Genomic DNA, 20,415 nt, shown 5'->3' on the forward strand with positions numbered 1-20,415 from the left:
AAGAACGCAAAGTTCAAAACAAAAGCACTTGGCAATTTTTTCTATTTTTTTTAAAATCTTTTGTAGTGTTTTTTTTTTTTTTTTTTTATATGGACAGAAATGGCAGAGATAGGGCAAATGAAAGAGGGAGTAAGGAGGGGGGAAAGAAGGAGGGGGTAAGGTGTGGGTCATGGCAATAAAAGTGACCAGATAGAAAGAAAGAGAGCCAGAGAGAGACAAAAAAATAGAGAGAGAGAGAGAGAGAGTGAGAGAGAGAGAGAGAGACAAGCGGAGGATTAAGCAGACAGATATGGAGGAATAAATTCATTCCACGCCCGGAAAGAAAACGAAAAACAAACCTTCGGGAGGCAACATGGTTACAGAAAAGAAAACAAAAGGCTTACCAAAATCAGTTTTCTTTTTTTGACAATGCAAAAGAAGGAAAGTTCAAAAAAATAAAAAAAAAATAAAAAAAATACATTGGATATTCATTATTATATTTTCATATTATTTAAGACAATAATTGTTGTTGTTTTTTCACCAATCATCCATTCAAATTGAACAAAGTTGTTGTATTTTCACCAAATGGTAATTGCTCATCTAATTTTGCGTTCCATATGCAAAATTACATTGGCAATTATATTCACCGAAACTGAGTCAACATCGTCTACGGGTTGAGACAAGACAGGCTTTCTCAGTGAAGTGAATAAATGACTTCATAAAAGGCCACCTGTAGTATATATTTGAGATTGTTGTACTATACTGGGGTTTTTTTTGGCCGCTCTACTATGATTTTTGACGACTGACCAGGTTTTTGGACCAAAAGTTCAAAGAACATTTTTAAGAAAAAGACTATTGATTACCTAAATTGGCAGGCCCACCCACAGTGAGTCATCCATATATCCATATATCCATCCATCCATCGATCTATCGATCTATCTAGCTATCTATCTATCTAACATAGCCTCATGCAGAATAGTGGATGACAATAAGTCTAACTTTAGAGCTGCTTTCACACATGAACTTCGGCAATATCCGGATAATCAGGTCCAGGCATTGTCCGGAGTTGCCTTTTTACACATGTAGCACACAACCGGAGATTGTCCGTGTCAGACGTGCTTACACCTACTGGAATTACTCTGTTTGGTTTAGGTGAGGGGCGGAGCCTGGCTAGAGCGTGCAGGAGGCAGCACATGATGCAATACAGCACACCCAAGATGGCGGACGAGGCTACCGACTTATCAGTAATTGTGACTTTTTTGCATTGATACTCCATGTAAAGTAGAGCAGAAAGGAGTACCAAACAGCTAGGCTACGTGAACGAAGATCCATTCAATGGTAAATGACTTGCGCATTATAGAGACATCATCAGTAAGGGACACGCCAACTTGTGAATTCTCCGGACATTCACCTGCTCTGTTCACACATTTGATCATTACGCAGACTTTGTACTCGGGTGCTGGCTGGGTAAAGTCTGCTTAATGTCCGGTCCAACTGATTTGGACATTTGCGTTCACACATAGAGTTCCTCCGGGTAATGTCTAGATCATTTCATGGTTGCAGTGCATGTGTGAAAGCAGCTTCAGTGACCAACAGCGGCAGGGTTTCTGGAGCTTTCAACAAGTTGAATTTAAGACTTTTTAAGACCTTTTTAAATCCATTATGAATGCAATTTAAGATCTATTTCACATCCATAATGCATACTGTCAAAATAAAAATACAAAGGATATGAAGGAAAATCCCACAGGTCTGAAATATACTTCTTATGCTAAGAATATAAAACATATACTTTTCTTCTTTTGAAATACCCAGTCAACTACTTAATCGGCCGTGGATGGCGTCGTTCTATTGGACAGATAAAAGAAAATAAAAATAAGACTTTTTAAGACTTTTTAAGGGCCCGTGGAAACTCTGAGGGGGTGCTGTCAACAAAAAAGCTCTTCTTTAGCTAAATGTTTGGTGCTCAGTTCTCATATTCAGCAGAGCCAAACTAACAGGACCGATTCAGGACCGCCGATATTCGAGGTAACCAAGATAAAAGTTGTATTTCATTTTGCGTGCCATTACTGGATTTTGCAGTCGAAGGCAGTAATGAGATTGTATGTCCTTCTATGTCATTTTATGAGGATTTGGGCAATCATCACGACCTGGCTGCACTTTCAAAGTTCCCCAAATATTTTAATCAGGACTATGTGTCAGACTACAGCACACAAAGGATAAGACGAAACGGCCATGAAATTATTTTTCTCCATTGGTCATAGCCTATTTGGATTGGTGTATAATTCACACCAATCCAAATAGGCTATTTTTCTGGCATTTTGACCTAGGTCAACACACCAGAAAATTTCTTGGTGTAGACCAATATGAAATTCCTTTCTCTCTATTTCAACATTACGTGAGGGTAAAAGGCATGCACAAGCCATCAATAGTGTAATTCTTGGTAGCAGAGCACCTTTGGGTGCTTTGAAACGGAAGCCTTCTTTCGACAGTGGATGTGGAGTAAGTTTTGCGGCATTAATGATTAAGTAGTAGTGGGATGTCCAAAGCCATAGACAAAAAAAGAAGAAAAAATGACATGAGATCAATCTGTAAGAAATGGTGGAAAAATAAGATGAAATGAAATGGGGAAAAAAAACAAAAAACTAGTGACCACAGCTCGGAAGTGCTTAGCAAGTAAAGATACAAATCAAAAATGAGATAAAGGCTAAAAAAAGGAGGAGAAAGTGCCTGATAAAGAGAAAGGAGGGCAAGTAGGAAGGAAGGAAGAGAGAAAAGCACAGTACCTTTTACTCTTATATCCGGGTTGTGAGCTTCAGAAAAAAAAGAAAGGTAGGAAGGGAAGACAGAGAGAGAGAGGAAACAGAGCGATTTAGTAGAGAAAAGCTTAGGTTAGAGGAGACACATAGTTTTTATAATGCAGCTGTCCTGTTCTTTCAAGATGATGTCCACATTAAATCTACATTAGTTTTTGAAATAAGGCAATGAAAAAGAAGGAAATCTTAAATCGGGTTTAAATTCAACAAACAGCCTTACCACAAGTATAGACTCGAAATAAAAATAGACAATGGAAATAAAAGTCCCACATTGCCCTCGATGACTTCAGAGTTTTATTTGCTGATTATTAGTATTGGCTGGTATTTTAACTGATATTTCAAAACCTGCTTGAAATTTGACTCTGTAACATCAGAATCAGATTCAGAATCAGAATTTGTTTTATTCACCAGGTATATTTACATATGCTGGGAATTGGATTGGTGATTGAGGTTTGGTGCGTCACACCATTATTATAATAAATAAATAAATAAATAATAAAAAAGAGCTCAACAATCTGAGAAAATGGAGAATAATAACAATATTAAAATAAAATTAAAAAAGTAGATTTTTATAAATTAATGAAAAAAAATATATATATATTTTATTTTATTTTTTTTTAATTACAATTATAATATCAATAAAACTACTAATTACGTTGTCAAATTATACATATTGACGAAAAAAATTCAGGTCTCTCTTGGAAAAGAGAGAATCTTGATCACAGCGAGAAAACCTGATTAAACGACGAACAATCACAAAAGATAATATAATGAGAGGCCCAGAGCCTCTGATCACAGAACTCTTTTTTTCATCAGACAAAGAGGTGAAGCCACGGGAGAAAGAGTGAGAAAACGAGACGGAAACTTTGTTTATTTCAGGATTTACTTTTGTGCGTGGTCCTCCCTTCTCTTATTTTAAGATTTATTTGACAAACACAAATGTAATATTGGTATTAAATGATTAAAGGAGACGGATTTCAATATTCAGATTAGACATAGAGTTTTGAACGCATCTGGGTAAAAAGGGGAACGCCTCGCCTCTAGAATGGCGCGATAAAACCTTGTGACAACTCCTTGGCTAATGGCCGTCAAAGGATGTCACTTCCGGTTATGCCCCCTCAAGGGACATAAAACACTGAGATACGATTGTCTCCTCAGTTCTCTTCTTTCTCTTGCGACCACCCCTTTTACCTGGAAACTTTACCTGGTGCATTGCCACGTAGCCTCCTTTCCCTGTGTTTTCCCTTTTTGGAACCATGTTTTACGCGCCATGACTCTGCTGAGTCGCACAGATCCTCCTTTTATACTGTTAGACCTCCCGTCTTGTACCTCAACCAGTTTAGAGCACCACGCGGCACCGGTAATCGAACTATGGACGGCCCACCAACCCTGCATTCGAATGAGCCTGCATTCTCCAAAGCTGCCACCAACCACACGCCAAGCCACGAAAGATAGCGGCCAAACAATCATAGCTGCGTCTCATTGTCCTGGACCCGATAGTACGAGGGTATCCACAGTCTTATTCGGGGCCCAAGGTGAGACTACACACACCAGGGGGCCGACCTAAGGGTGACCCAGGGAACTGCAATCCAGTAAGCTCAGACAGCTCATGGAGAAGGGATGTTCGTGTGGGCACGGGGATACATTTATTTTTATCATTCAGTTAAGAGTGAGTAAGCAGTGTCCTTTGTGCGCATCCAAATGCAATTCCTCCAATCTATAGTTAATACTTCCCCTCTCACCAGAACAACATTTTTACTTCCCTTGTGTTTAACTTGCTTTAATTCCCCTTTTCTACCTCAACCTTTTTACCACATTTTCAAATTATTTTATTGCGAATAAATATTCATTGCTTGATTAGGAAGTAGTTGCACGATTCAAGATTCAAGATTCAAGAGGTTTATTTGTCACATACATATACATACGTTCATACATATATGCAGTGAAATGTCATTGCAACGCACCCGGAGATTAGGCGCAATATGTTCAAAAAATATAAAAATGTGCGTAACTGACATGGAGCACCCGTGCAGGCAAGAGCATGGGGCGGTGCCACAATCGCAAACAAGGCGATGATAACATTACGACACGATCCTGAAGAGTACAGACCTCTATCCCCGTTCGTGTGGCCATAAACTGACTTTAAAGTTAATTTTTTTTATTACAAAGTTGGTGGCACTCAACTAAACCATGAATATTAATTACAGGTCCTCATCACGCTACAGTAGGGTTACGGACATTTTTGAGTCTGTGTGTAGGGTTTGGTTGAAAATGTTGATAGTGGTGAGTTACACATTACGCATTCAACATTTTCAAGTGTGTGTGTGCGCGTGTGTGTGTGTGTGTGTGTGTGTGTGTGTGTGTGTGTGTGTGTGTGTGTGTGTGTGTGTGTGTGTGTGTGTGTTGGGTGACTCACCGATATTACAGTGCTCTCCAGTCCATCCCTGGTCACACTCACACTTTCCCTCCTTGCAGACACCGTTCTTGGCGCACAGTGGGTGGCAGGCTTTCTGGTCGCACACGCCTCCTGCCCAGCCCTCCTCGCACCGGCACGCGCCGCCGTAGCACACGCCATGGGTGCCGCAATCCACACCGCACACCTCTGCCCGAAAGAAAGCCGGAAAATAAAATAAATGAAATGAAAAAATCAATGAAGAGTTGGACAGTCGCATGCCTGCCCTTAATTCAACTCGCTAAGCCTCAAAACCTACAGTATATGTGTCTGTGGGTGTAGGTGTAGGTGGCCCCCACTAAACTCCACGGCCCTGACACTGGAACTACACCAGGCGTGTTGGTGTGCCGTGAGTGCATGCTTCCTATTGAGTCCATTTTAATCCACTTTTGGTGCAACACCGTACACGTTAGCCGTACGGCATTTTCCTATTTCAGAAATGATTTTGCCAAGACTGCATTCAATTTAAATGTGTTTTATATGCGCCTACATAGTAACAGAGACCTCGGGCTGCTGTTAGATTTGCTTATTGATCCTGATCATTAAAATATTTAACTTGCTGTCTTCAATATCCCTCCAACGCGCCTCCAACGTGGTATAGTTCCAGTGTGAGGCAAGTCTCTGTGTGTCCAGTTATGGGTGAGTGTGTGTGTATGTGTTTGCCTGTCAAGCATTTACATGCACATCTGCATAGATGAGGGTGTATCTTATCCATTTATCTAAGTGTGTGTGTATGTGTATGTGTGTGGGTGGGTAGTCTTTGATATACCTGTCAGCCTGGCGATTATCCGCCAACAACAATTTGTGTAGGAGTGAGACAAATGTGCACACACACACACACACACACACACACACACACACACACACACACACACACACACACACACACACACACACACACACACACACACACACACACACACACACACACACGTATTTGTGACCTGTTTGTGTGTGTATGTATTTCTATCTGTCTCATTGTCATCTACTATTTGAAGTGTCTATTTCCAACTATGCTGGATTCAATTTACATTTGTCATAATCTATGTTGTAAAAGTGATATTGGAAAGAAAAAAAATTACGTTGAATAACAAAACCAAACTCCAATGTGGAGTTCATGCAGGGAGTTCAAGCACTTCAGCACAAAAGGGGCAATTTCCAAGGTATCACATTACTTATATTTCGAAGGATGACAATTCAAGCACTTCAAGCACCTAAAGGACCTGGTGAGAACCCTGCCTCTAACCATCCATCCATGCATCTATCCATCCATCCCGCCCCCCGGCTTACCTAAAGAGCAGTCGGGTCCTGTCCAGTTCTGGTCACAGGTACAGGTGCTGCTCTCTGCGTTGTATGTGCCATGGCCCGAGCACTGGTCAGGGCACATGGCTTTGGCGATCTCGCAGCTGGCCCCTCCCCAGCCTGACTGACAGTGGCACTCGCCGTGGATGCACACCCCGTGAGCTGAGCAGCTGGGATCCAAGCAGTCCACTGGTGAAAGAGCGAGAGAGAGAGATAGAAACGAGGAGAGAAAAAAAAAAAGTTGGGGTAAACAAAAAAATGAACAGCCCATGGCAACAGTACAGCTCAAACTGAGACTAGTAGAACATCAACTCAGTATTACACAATAGTCGACTGTAAGGATGGCAAAATTAATGGAATCATTGGTTCATTATTTGAATAAATCATAGCATCTTTCATTTCTCTCAAGGCATTTAGCAATATTGTTGAAATTACAGAACAGGATAATACACCATGTGCCTTCTTTGGATTAAATATTGTACAAAGATTGCTCCAATACACAATGGAAATTCAAAGTGCTTCACAAAATACATTAAAGTCATTGTTATGTCTTTTGGGAAGCGCACCTTTTTTAAAAGGCAAAACAGCAAAAAAGTGCACTAGTAAAAGCAGACGAAGAAGCTAAAACAGATGGAAAAAAAATCTAAGTGCAACCTAATGCAGGCTGATTATTCCCTAAAAGAAAGTGGGAAAATATTTTGTTTTGATCCTGGATTTCAATGGTAATTTTAATAATAAATAACAGCGCCTTTAATTACACTCAAGTCAAAAGATAATAGTTGATATTGACTTAATGTGGCTTTTGTATTTCAGATCTAAATCCATAATCACACCAAGATTTCTAACTTGGTCTTTTGTATTTATTATTTTGCCTCAAAGACTACTATTTCAGTTTTGTCTTTGTCTATGTAGTTAAAAAATGTAGGGGCCCATAGTCACACATAGAAATCTATAGACGTATATTGTTCAATCTATAGATCAATCATGATAGATAGATAGATGGATAGATGGATAGATAGATAGATAGATAGATAGATAGATAGATAGATAGATAGATAGATAGATAGATAGATAGATAGATAGATAGATAGATTCCACCTTCCACTGGAAAATGAGGCACTGGGATTAATAGAGAGAATGCAATCTGTAATCTGTTGACAGAAAGCGGTGTTACATTTTAATGTGAAACTATCACTGTAGCTTTCAATTTATAGGGTAAATAGCCTCAAAGCAGTTATAGTAGGAACCACTTCAGATGGCATATGGAACATGACAGGGCCCAGGTAGATCCGTGGATGGGGCGTGGCTGACCCATGCAGGGTCACTCCCAGGTCCCTGTCGGGTCCCTGCTTAGATCTTGCCTGTAATGATATCCCCCTCGATGATGCAGCCTGGGAGCGCCCCCAGGCTGCATTTGTGTAAAAGCAGTTGCAATGCTGTATCTGTCCACCGGGAGGAGCAGTAGTTCAAAATGTAAAGCAACTTGTGTATACGGGACACTCTTGTGTTTGTTTAATGAAAAATATACATGTTTTGGAATGGAGCATACTTTCTGTACATCTAATACAATTAATATATACATCTCTGATACAAAACAATGAATGATTTTAAAGAATGAATGAATCACTGTTTTCTTTTTTATTGTAGATGTATTTCATTGAATGAAACACATTAATACACAGTGTGTAAAAGGGCACCTAATCAGTTACTCCCCCTTATTTTCAAGTCCCAAATTTGACAGTTATGGGCTTAGCGCACCTCCCTGCCCAAAGTTTTTTTCTAAAAGCCATTCAGATGGTCCGGGGAACCATACCTCACACCTAAATTTGATATTTTCTATCACATTTAATTTAATTTAAAATAATTGTGAAATATCGCAACAAATTTAATCACAATACTTAATGTATTGTAATGTTTCAAAATTCTAAGGACATTTTTGGAGGAACCATCCCTTTGATTGTGTCCATACTGCAGGAACTGCTGTAGGAATGATCGTAGTTCTTAGAGCTCTGTCTTGAGCAACTTCTTTCGCTCCTACTCCAGGACAGGGACTAATCGGCACAAGAGGAACCTTCCGTGATGTAAATGTCGGTGATGGGTCCAGACCTAAGACCATGGTCCCTTGGACTGAGTCCCCCCGGTTGAGTCTCGTTGCTCTGGGTGAGGACCAGCTCACGTACACTCAGTGGTAATAAAAAAAAAAATACAAATAAAAACAAAACAAAACAATAAAACAATTTTATTTTTATTGTAGATCGAGTGCGGTGCGGTGTCCCGATACGAGCCTCACGAAAGACAGAACAAACTTTTAAATAAAAAAATTTAAAGATTAAAAAAGTTGAAAAACTTTTACATTTAAAATTTTATTGAAATTATATCTTGTAGAGCTAATATGAGTGAAGATTCAGCAACTGGATTGGTTATTTCCCGCATCAAATTTGATTCAGAAACAAATTTTAGTGATGACGTCACATCAGCCTCACTTCAGTGTTCCAATGCGAATACAACCAGAAGAAAAGCCCTTGAAGTTATCTAGTTCTCAGGGACATCCCCAGTTCCTAGTTGCCCTCAAGGAGTCTGCACAATTGTTCGGTGCCAAAACACTGCGTCGTATTGTGAGGTCCCAAGAGATTCCCAACCCTATACGAGACAAATTGGAGTGGGAATATATATATATATATATATATATATATATATATATATATATAATTAATATACTATATAATATACGTATTATATAATAATTTTTATGTATATATATAATGGCCGCAGTACTAATGGCTGCAGTACACCTTTTTTGAGTGACTATACTGAAGCAGGCTACAGATAATAATAATAATAATAATAATAATAATAATAATAATAATAATAATAACAATAATAATGTCTTTGTTTGGACTTAATAGGCCCCATCATTGTGTCACCCAACAGGTCTGGAAGTCGCCACACCTAACCCATACATATGCAAATGCAGACCCACTGACGAAAATCTCCACATTCCAATGGAGCAAGCCACCCGTTTTTCACTGAGTTGAGAATTCCAACCCGACCAACGTCCCTCTCTGTAGAGGGGGAATCAAAAATTTAGTTTCCTATCATACAGGACTTCTTAATAATTCCTAATAATTCTTAATTAATAGTTGGCAATTTATTTAAAAGTCGGCAACTAATATGTAAAGTAAACCATGGAGTTTAAACTGTGTATTTCACAATTATTTTAAGTAAAATAAAAGTTCAAAGACACTTTAATGTATCAAGTATTGCAATACATACCTGTTTTGTCTTACCTCTTAGTAGGACCTTGCATTGTCTTACAACACTGTGTCTGTGTTGGGGCCTGCGATTTAAGATGTCCACAATCAAGTTGACTCACTGTCATTATTCTCTGTATTTTATTTTGTAATACTAGTAAATAGAGATATACTATTTAGTAATAGTAAATACTTTTATATTATTTATACAGCACTACTCCTTTGCGTTTTAGATTTTTTTACAATGTTTTTTTAAATAATCTTTTATTTTTTATCAATACTATGCCCTTATTTTAAGCTGAGTTGGCTTTGAGACTAAGCATCTCGTTACCGGTAATGATGATTTTTATTAAATATTTGCCAATAAACTTGAAACTAGATTTATACAGATTAGCTTGAGTGCTCTCATGACAAAGTTATTGAACTTTGTCATTTTAAAAATGTAAATAAAAATACAGCTAACAACAGCTCTATTTTTTAATTAAATAGTTATGCAACATATAGATTAGAATAAAGCGTAAACCCTGTTCTCATTCATATGAAAAAATCCACTAAAATCTCTCTCTGAAATGTGATTGTGTTTTTGTGAAATTAGCATCATCTCATGGTGCTAAGCTGGTTGCGATTCAGCCGTCAGCTGAAAGACCTCCGGCTCTTCAAGTGGCTCCTACTGTAATACTCAGTGTGGCCGTCGTTTTCATACACACATTTATTAATTCATTTGTGTATTTATTATTATTTCACCTTCATTTTACCAGGGAATACCTGGCAATGTGCATGTGAGGGCGCAGACACACACACACACACACACACACACACACACACACACACACACACACACACACACACACACACGCGCGATTAGTGTGACCGAAGGTTGACCTCGGGGGTATTCCTAAAGGACGCTAGGATGAGGAGGCCATAACCCACGATAGCGTGGCTTATGTAAGTGTCAACTGGCGTCAGAGCTAAGCAGGTTCTCCAAAAGCCACTTGGCACTAAAGCAGTCTGACTCAAGGGAGTCAGGGATCAAATACAGTTAGTACATTCACACTTTCAATATTTAAAGGAATGCAGTTAAATACATGATCAATACAGAATGTGATGTTTCCTTCACAGATACAGAGCAATAATTACTGATGGATCAATATTTAAACATTTAAATCTATGATTACAAAAATGGGCGATGCTGATAATAAAGACAGAAAAGCATCCTGGCAATCGATTACAAATGCATAAACACAAGTTGCGATAATTGTATTTCCAATTAAATTGATCAAAAGTAAATGATCTGCACGTTTCATTTATGCTAAATTACGTTCCCTTAAAATATGTTTAATTTTTAAGATTACGTGATCATTCCCTGCCTTTTAAAGCAGCTTTTATACAGTATATAGAAAAAAAAGAAAGAATAAAATATCAATCTCACAGCTGTTGGAATAAAGAGCTAGAAAACAAGTGTCAAGAATCGGTGGTATTTATACTTTAAGAATTGATGAGCATGCTTTTAAATAGATGTATTTTCAGGGCGCTTGTTTACTTAGAGGCGTGCATGTGTTGCTGTTTTTCTTTTCTCAGTCAGTCAGTAGGTAACCACAGATTACTATTGATTTTCGTCCGGCGTAAAATCAGGGTAAGGAAAATAACTTAGCATAGCTGCTTCGCTGCCTAAGTCAATTATCTGTGGACAGCATGTCTACTTAACATGTGTGCACATGTGGCTGTTGACAGGTAGCTGGCTAAGCTGAATAGTCTCTGTGTAAGAGAGAGTATGAGGTTACTACATTAGCAACTGTAGTCAGTTGCAAAGGTTTACAATTATACAAATGTACTGCACATACAATATAGGCATCCAGAATTACCAGTGTTTCACTTTGTCAGACATATTTGCCAGATATTATAAAAGGGTCCTTGAGTGTGAACTTGTTATAGATTACTGAAGCCGAGGTCAAATGTGTGACTATAATCCCTTGAGCTGCATGGAATCGATTAAGCATATAAATAATTATTGAATATAAAATTATTCAATAATTATTCAGGAACAGTTTAATGGATCTAGCTTGCTGGGTCTTAACGGAGACACTTTGTTGTAAAATGCTTCACAGTTTGCCGTCAATACCAACGGTGTCCTATAATCTAACACCAGAAGTATTACAGAAAATTTGTTTGGATTTATGGCACATGCAGACGCACCAGTTCCAGATTTTGAAGCCAAATCTTTGCCAAAGACACGATGTGCTGAAAATAAAAGCTTTAACTTTCTTATACAGCCATCAGTGAGAATTTGACCAGGCAGTGATGATAAATACAGCTACCCAAAGAACTCAAAAAAGGATTCCAGAGGGGAGCGCAACTTTCCTCGTACTTCCCTATTACTTCACTATTTTGGATGACCCTGATATATATATATATATATATATATATATATATATATATATATATATATATTTATATTGTCCTTTAGTGTAGACCTATACACGGGTCAATACTCTCTATTCCAACACCAGAATGGAGATATTATTAAATTGTGGGACCTGTGGTGTAAATCGATGGCAAACCTGCTTTGGCTGTGTTGACCTCTGAGGGGCTGTTTTGCCGCATGTAACACTCCAAAATGGAGCATGGATCGTATCCTATTTCATAATTTCATCCAAAATTTCAAATTCTTTACAAAAGAGAGTGAGTCTTTACGTTTTTGCCATTCATGGAGGTCATCTACCTAGCTCATAAACCCAACTATATATTTTTGCTAACCTCTAATGTGGATAGATTGGTTACAAGCTTTCCTATGCATTGTCTTCCTTGGTGCAGCACTTGTTCTGGCACAAAGATTTGTGGAACAACCACACCCAAGCCCACCGAGGTTCAAGCGGAAATTCCCCCCTTACCTTCCTCGCAGTTTTCCCCCTTGTAACCCGTGTTGCAGATGCAGGCGCCCATGATGCAGATGCCGTGTCCTCCGCAGTGGATGTCGATGCACTGGTTGGAGGGCACATCACACTCGGTGCCCTTCCAGCCGCTGTAGCACTGGCAGCGCCCGCGTGAGTACTGTCCATTCCCACTGCAAAGCACGGGGCAGGCAGCTGGAGAAGCGGGGAGATGGACAAAGAGTTAGAAAAAGGGTTAGTGGGACCTGGAGGTTAAATCCTGTCTGTGTAGATCAAGAAGCTGGATGGATCGGCAAGATCTGTTAGGCCTGGTAGGTCAGAAGATAGATAGATAGATACGCAGATAGATAGATATGCAGATAGATAGATAGATACGCAGATAGATAGATATGCAGATAGATAGATAGATAGATACGCAGATAGATAGATAGATAGAGATAGATGGATAGATAGATAGATAGATAGATAGATAGATAGATAGATAGATAGATAGATAGATAGATAGATAGATAGATGATAGATAGATAGATAGATAGATAGATAGATAGATAGATAGATAGATAGATAGATAGATAGATAGATAGATAGATAGATAGATAGATAGATAGATAGATAGATAGATAGATAGATTGATTGATTGATTGATAGATAGATAGATAGATAGATAGATAGATAGATAGATAGATAGATAGATAGATAGATAGATAGATAGATAGATAGATAGATAGATAGATAGATAGATAGATAGATAGATAGATAGATAGATAGATAGATAGATAGATAGATAGATAGATAAATAGATAGTCTAGACTAAACTGCTGGAATTATGCACTGTGGCGCACCAATTAAAGGACACTGGCAACTGGAACTAGGTACTAAGCTTTTAATTTGAAAAGTTTAACAGGGGGTTTATTAACCCCCGAAAAAACATCTTTAAAGCAAGGACCAAAGAAAAGCAGAGAAGAGTGGGAGGCTGAGATTCAGCTGTAATAGACTGAAGCCCCTCATAGGCTACAGGTCACAATCACTGCTGAGATAAGAACCTCTTGCCAATTACCACACTTCTGTGGGTGTTGCACTGGCTGTGTTTGTTTGTGTGTGTGTGTGTGTGTGTGTGTGTGTGTGTGTGTGTGTGTGTGTGTGTGTGTGTGTGTGTGTGTGTGTGTGTGTGTGTGTGTGTGTGTGTGTGTGTTGGTTTGTGTGTGTGTATGTCTGCCTGTGTGCTACGTTTCGTGTGTATCCTGTTACCCCGAGAGCAGTCAGGGCCAAGGAATCCTGGGAAACAGTGGCAGGTTCCCGAGAGACAATCTCCGTTCCCATGGCAATTCTGAGGACACTCCATGATTGATTCTGATAGATAGATAGATAGATAGATAGATAGATAGATAGATAGATAGATAGATAGATAGATAGATAGATAGATAGATAGATAGATAGATAGATAGATAGATAGATAGATAGATGTGTTAAATGGCTAGTTAGAGTTCACATAAATGAGGACAGTTTGTTGATGGCGGCTGCCTTGGCTACAGCCATCCAGCCCAAATTATTTTTTACGTCAGATTACCTCTACTACTGCCAAAATGAAGCTTCTCTATTCTTTGAGCAAAAAAAGGCCTGCCTAGTCATATGCGGCTGGCTTGTTCCTTAGATTACTGTATCTCATTCAAGGACAATAACATCTGATCAGTAGACGTCTTGTAAAATAATCTTAAAACGTACATCTTTTTAGCCTGGCTTTTACATGAGGAATGGTTCTGTCATCTGGGAATATTTTATTTTCATTCCCTGTGTTTTAATTCAATAATTTTAAAAATAATAATTGTCATAATTCTATCATAATAAAATTGAATTTAATTTGATTCATATAATACACATTTTATGTACATATTTCCATTTTATTTTTATTTCTTTTCATTTTGTTTTTGTATTTATTTTCTTACATTTCTAATTTTCTTATTGCCTATTGTAATCTGTCTATATAATGAAAAGCACTTTGAATTGCATTTGCATTGATTGATTCATTATACACATACGTATAATGTACGTATTGATGTGTACATCAATACGTACATTTTCAATTGCTAAACAACACTACAGGTATAAAGCCCTGTGCCTTATTTGGGAAACTTAAACATGAATAGCCGCTCAACACAGTATATGCATTACGTATATCTCAATGGATGAATTTCGGGATATATATTCCACAGTAATTTGCTCTAATTCCACTGATATATGCTATCTTCGATTCATACCTCATGACAATGTAAATACACAAACTTAGGCAGAGTGACGAACTGTTGGTTCATTCGGCGTGAGACAAAAACTTGCACCTTTTCCATCTCACACACCCACGGCATCTCAAGGAATCTTAGACTGTAAACATTTTTACCACCTTCATAAAAAAGGCTTCTCAGGTTAGCACTGGCAATTAAAATGCACTTACATACAAACGCCGCCCCCTGGGCCAACCGAGCGGCGCAAACGTGAAGTAACCACACAAACACCCGTTAAAAAAAGAAAAAAAGAAAAAGAGAGTTGTATTAATTAATTTATATTATTAATTAATTAATAATTTATTCAGACGACCAAGGCAAGAATTGGTTATCATGTTGCTGTTTGTTTTTCACTTTTAGTAATTCATTTTGGGTTCAGATTGGACCTCCAAATAAAATTTTTGGATGAAAATGTGTGGTTTTGTTGAATCGGTCAACTGACTTAACACATGAAAAAATGATTGTTAGTCGGATTAATCACACTTTGCATCTGCACTCTAAACGAGCGGCCCGTTTACTCCATATAGGCTGTGAAGGATAGAGGAGAGAGCGCTTTGTATTTGGAGGGACAAGAGACTGATTTCCACGGCTTGTGGTGTCCAACACAAAATAATCTATTTTCTGCTGTCTTCAGGTTGTTTAGGTGCTGTGTTATTTAGGTTTTCAGGTTGTTTAGGTGCTGTTTAGGTGTGGTTAAACGGCCATTTGAAAGACAACCCACCTATCAAGAGGCACAGGGGGGCGGCTGACACATTTAACATTTTAAAGTGGCACTCCGTAAAATCGCTGGTGTTGATGTTGGGTGAAGTCCCAGAATTCCATTCAAAACGTTTTTGTTCTTTGTTTTCCTGTACCAGCAGAATGTACGAGAACATCGCCACTTTACCTATGACGATGGTGTTGTAGGACACTTGCTCCATGTTCTTGCCGTCATTATAAAATGCCAGGTGCCAGATACCAGTCTCCAAGAACTGAATGAATCCAGCCTCGTGCACGCTGACTGACCGCGCACGCCGGGCCCCACCAGCGCCTGGCGAGTGCGGGCGGGGTGTGTCCGAGTCGCTCAGGGCTCGCTTCTCCTTGGAGATGAGGCGGCTGCCGTCCAGCAGTTCCACAAAGTCGTACTGGAGGAAAACACAGGGGCAAACACATCCGCACAGATATGTTTTCTTTTTCAGATCTAAATAACAAGCGCAGTACACATTTCACCATGCTTAAAACCTAGGTCGCACCTGAACCAAGGCACACACACACACACACACACACACACACACACACACACACACACACACACACACACACACACACACACACACACACAAAGAAACGCTGACATTGAATGCTTCAGAGGCTGCGGCAACGTTAATTTGGGACCCTTGACAGAAGACGGCAGGATTCACACATGGATGCAGTGGTGCTCATCCAAGGGAGCATTTTTTATTTTATTTTTTATCTTGTCACATTTTGACACTCTGTTTAAGTGGGCGTTCAAGTGGATTTTCAAGTGAATCCAATATTCACTGAGGGTGGGATACCATTCTCAGATAGCAAATGTCCAGTTTACTTTAGCCAAGACATAATCCAAGGGAACGTCAAACGCAAAAATGCTAATTCAAAGATTAGATATGGGGGAACAATTCATGCTAAAATTGTATTCCTGGTTGAGACGATATTCTCTAGTGCAGTGTTGCCGATGTGCCTAGAAAGAATACAATTGTTGCCAAGTTTTCACATACGATTACAGCTATTTATTACAATAGGCTGCTGAGGCAGTATTTAGGTCTTGATTAAGTGCTTTTGGAGCTGAATACTTCGATTAGAACAGGGCCATCATCCATTTTATACCCAGTGGTGGTTGGTTTTACACAAGATGCTTATATTACTCACACATAAGATCGTTTTACTGGAAGAAGGGCTGGCTGAACAGTGTACAGCATTTCAAAAGTGTACAGCATTTCAAATGTCCTTATTCATACAGTAGGTGATATGGTAAATGACCGTTTACTCAATACATATAAATCAATATCCTTGTGTGTGTGTGTGTGTGTGTGTGTGTGTGTGTGTGTGTGTGTGTGTGTGTGTGTGTGTGTGTGTGTGTGTGTGTGTGTGTGTGTGTGTGTGTGTGTGTGTGTGTGTGTGTGTGTGTGTGTCCAGGCATCCTACCTGTGTGTGCGAGGGGGGGAGGCCCTTGCGTCCATACACCCCCACCAGAGCGTCCCTCTGGACAGATATATTGAACTTCAAAAACTGTGGTTGGTCGATGTAGAGCTGGGACCGCCAAAAGATTCCTGGGAGGGAAAAAAAACCCCAAAACAAACAAACAATCGCTGAATAAGAGGTTTAACACAGTCAAAACTTGTACAATTGATCCATAACCAACCCCAACTATGGGTTTCATGCTCTCTTGAAATGCCATGCTCTCTTGAAACGAATGCTCATTTTTTCAACTTGGAAACATGAAATCCTGTAATGTCTAAAAGTGCTGTGACTAGGCCTACCTGTGAATTTGAGTGTGCGTTTGTCTGTGTTAAGTGTGTGTGCATACCTGGTGGGACGTCCTGAACCGCTCGTCTGCCCACGTCCACCTCCCCCGTGTCTATGGTGTTGTTCTCCAGAAGGAACATTTTACCTGGAGAGGCAAAGCAAGAGAGAGAGCGAGAGAGGGTGGTCGACCGTCAGCATGAACCCCAAACATGCTTTCTATGGCTTTACATTGTCTGAGGCCAGGCAACGTAGAGACAGTTTTTAGGTCTAGACCTTGGCGTTTGAAAATGTAAGAGAGAACAAAATTCACCATTTGATTCGAAGATACTGATGTCGTGTGAGCAGGATATGTAGATTCAACGCTCAACAGTGTGTCGGTGCGTGTTGACAGTAAAGCTGTAAAGGTATCAATTTCAGACATAAAACAGCACACGGTCCGTCTCTTCCAAACTCCCACCCCCACACACACACACACACACACACACACACACACACACACACACACACACACACACACACAGACACACACACACACACACACACACACACACACACACCCACACACACACACAGACACACACACACACACACACACACACACACACACACACACACACACACACGCACACACACACACACACACAGGACTTGGCTCCATTTTACACCATTCCACACAACTGAATGAGCTGGTAATAGCAGCTGGGTTTTGTTAAAATAAACCAAAGAGCCCCTGACAAGAGAACTCCCTGTGGGTCTCTATATATATATATATATCTATATATATATACATACCGTATAGTATGTATGTACATCATATGCATGTGTATATGAGAGACAGAAACATAAAAGACACGCACGTGGCCAATCAGCAAAACCATTTCCCAATGAAAAAGACCAGAAGTGGAAAGTTAATTAACTGCTGCAATTACAGTACATACCGCTACTTTTACAAGAGTATATCTGTATAAGTACTCTGCTTTTTTTTCCGACACCAAATAGAAGGTCACAGATTAAATGAGCCTACCAAAGAAATTCAATTGATGGGCTTAAATACTGACACTTTTAACACTTAATCCATGAAACAAACTAGTCACTTTTAAAACATGACTGGTACTTATATTTTGGTTCCTAGTTGGAATTCCAAGAGTTACAGGTAACTATTTTAGTTTTTCTAGTTGAAACGTATTATGTAAAATGACTTATTTATTGGATACTAGTAACTATTACAACGTTACTAGTCACTATTAGTTGAGTACTAGCACTTATTCATAGTGACTAATGGCTTTCCTTGCTGTAACTAGTAAAAAAAAAAAGTTTTACTAGTTTGATTTTTTTACCAGACAACACATATACAGTAAACATACGCAATAATGCTTCCAAACACAGAGAGGCTCCTGTTTGCTAGAGAGCATAAGAGCACAAAATCACCTGCTCAGAAATGTAGAGCTTTAACAACAGGATCGACAACACAACAGGATTGACAGAAGACTTGATCGAAAGCGGTGAAGTGAATAACAAAGGAACACATTTATTTTAACATTAGAGTAGAAAAATGAGGTGTACGTGAGAGTGTAGACCTTCATATATTGTCAGGAGCAGATAGTTTGACACCCCCCTCCCCTAGGGGCAGTGAAGCTCGACGACACGCACACACACACACACACACACACACACACACACACACACACACACACACACACACACACACACACACACACACACACACACACACACACACACACACACACACACACACACACACACACACAGTCAGTGAGGCGTTTTCAAGGTTCCACTTTAAAACTCTGATTCATCTGGGTCATTATTCTCTGTCTATATCACTCGTTTGTTTGTGTGTGTGTGTGTGTGTGTGTGTGTGTGTGTGTGTGTGTGTCTGTGTGTGTGTGTGTGTGTGTGTGTGTGTGTGTGTGCGTGTGAGGTGTATAGGTATTTTTTATAGGTGCAGAGTCTATTTTACTCTTGCTAAAGGTAACTCTCATTCACTTACACTGACTACTCACCAATAGGTTGTGCATTCTGAATAGTTGTTTATTGATTGTTATAGACACAGACTGACTCCTAGGGGGTCCGGAGGTACTGCAGGGGGTCCGCCAATTTAGAATTTTCATGAATTTTAATGTCAAAATTATTTTTGTGAAAATTTTAAAAATATTTATTCAACTAACAAAATCATATTAAGTAAACTCCAACCATTAACAAGAGAACAGCTCCATTTTTTAAATTCAGTAATGATCTGAAAGCAAACCGATTCACAGCTTATGACATTATGGTCTGTTCAAAAGCTCCTATTTTTGAGTAACATTCAAAAACCTTTGAATTTTCGGTCATGCACTCTGTCTCCCACAGACATACAGTAACTCGTAAATGGCTGAACTTTATTAAAAGCACATGGTAAATGGTTTATATTATTGAATTGATATTTAACAGCATGTAAAACCCTATTTCAGATTTGTTAAAACAGACAAGAGGTAGATTACGCTGTTTTTCTACACACGGGCCATTTAAGACCAGGTCTAGATAAAAACTTTGATTATAATAAAAAAAAGCCTAAACAGCATTCCAAACCCTATTTCACATTTGTGAAACCTTTATTATATTTGTGAAAACAAGAAAAAGGCAGATTTCACTATATTTTTTCCACACAGACCAGTCACACTCCATGACAGGTCATCTAATGGAACTAAACTAATAGAAATAAATCTAAATCTAAAATAAAAACAGGCAGTAAGCATCATGACTGAGTATATAAATAGGTTAATAAGGCATAATAAATATGTTATTATAGGCCAGGCTTAAAATGCAACTTTTATTTCAAAGAAAATTTAGGGGGTCCCTGCTATGTTTCTCTATTCACCAAGGGGTCATGAAAAAGGGTGAAGATCCCTGGTTTCGGTGCTCTGTAGGGGAATTGTAGTTGTACCCAAACAGGAGAGTGGGGCGCTGAGAGGT

The 20,415-nt window shown here is 39.1% G+C and overlaps 1 protein-coding gene across 1 annotated transcript in view; it reads right to left on the minus strand.

The window, feature by feature from the left end:
* The window catches only part of LOC307228932 (teneurin-3), a gene marked incomplete at its 5' end in the record, with an annotated part of 375,882 nt that overhangs the window by 87,638 nt on the left and 267,829 nt on the right, over positions 1-20,415 (minus strand). Inside the window, 7 exons of the mRNA XM_079998784.1 lie at positions 5,209-5,394; positions 6,535-6,735; positions 12,686-12,880; positions 13,934-14,035; positions 15,848-16,085; positions 17,125-17,249; positions 17,507-17,590. Coding sequence (XP_079854910.1) covers positions 5,209-5,394; positions 6,535-6,735; positions 12,686-12,880; positions 13,934-14,035; positions 15,848-16,085; positions 17,125-17,249; positions 17,507-17,590 — 1,131 coding nt within the window. The remainder of the gene's footprint in view (positions 1-5,208; positions 5,395-6,534; positions 6,736-12,685; positions 12,881-13,933; positions 14,036-15,847; positions 16,086-17,124; positions 17,250-17,506; positions 17,591-20,415) is intronic.

The sequence above is a fragment of the Zeus faber genome (genome assembly GCF_960531495.2).
Source record: "Zeus faber genome assembly, chromosome: 4".
NCBI classification, from domain to species: Eukaryota; Metazoa; Chordata; class Actinopteri; order Zeiformes; family Zeidae; genus Zeus; species Zeus faber.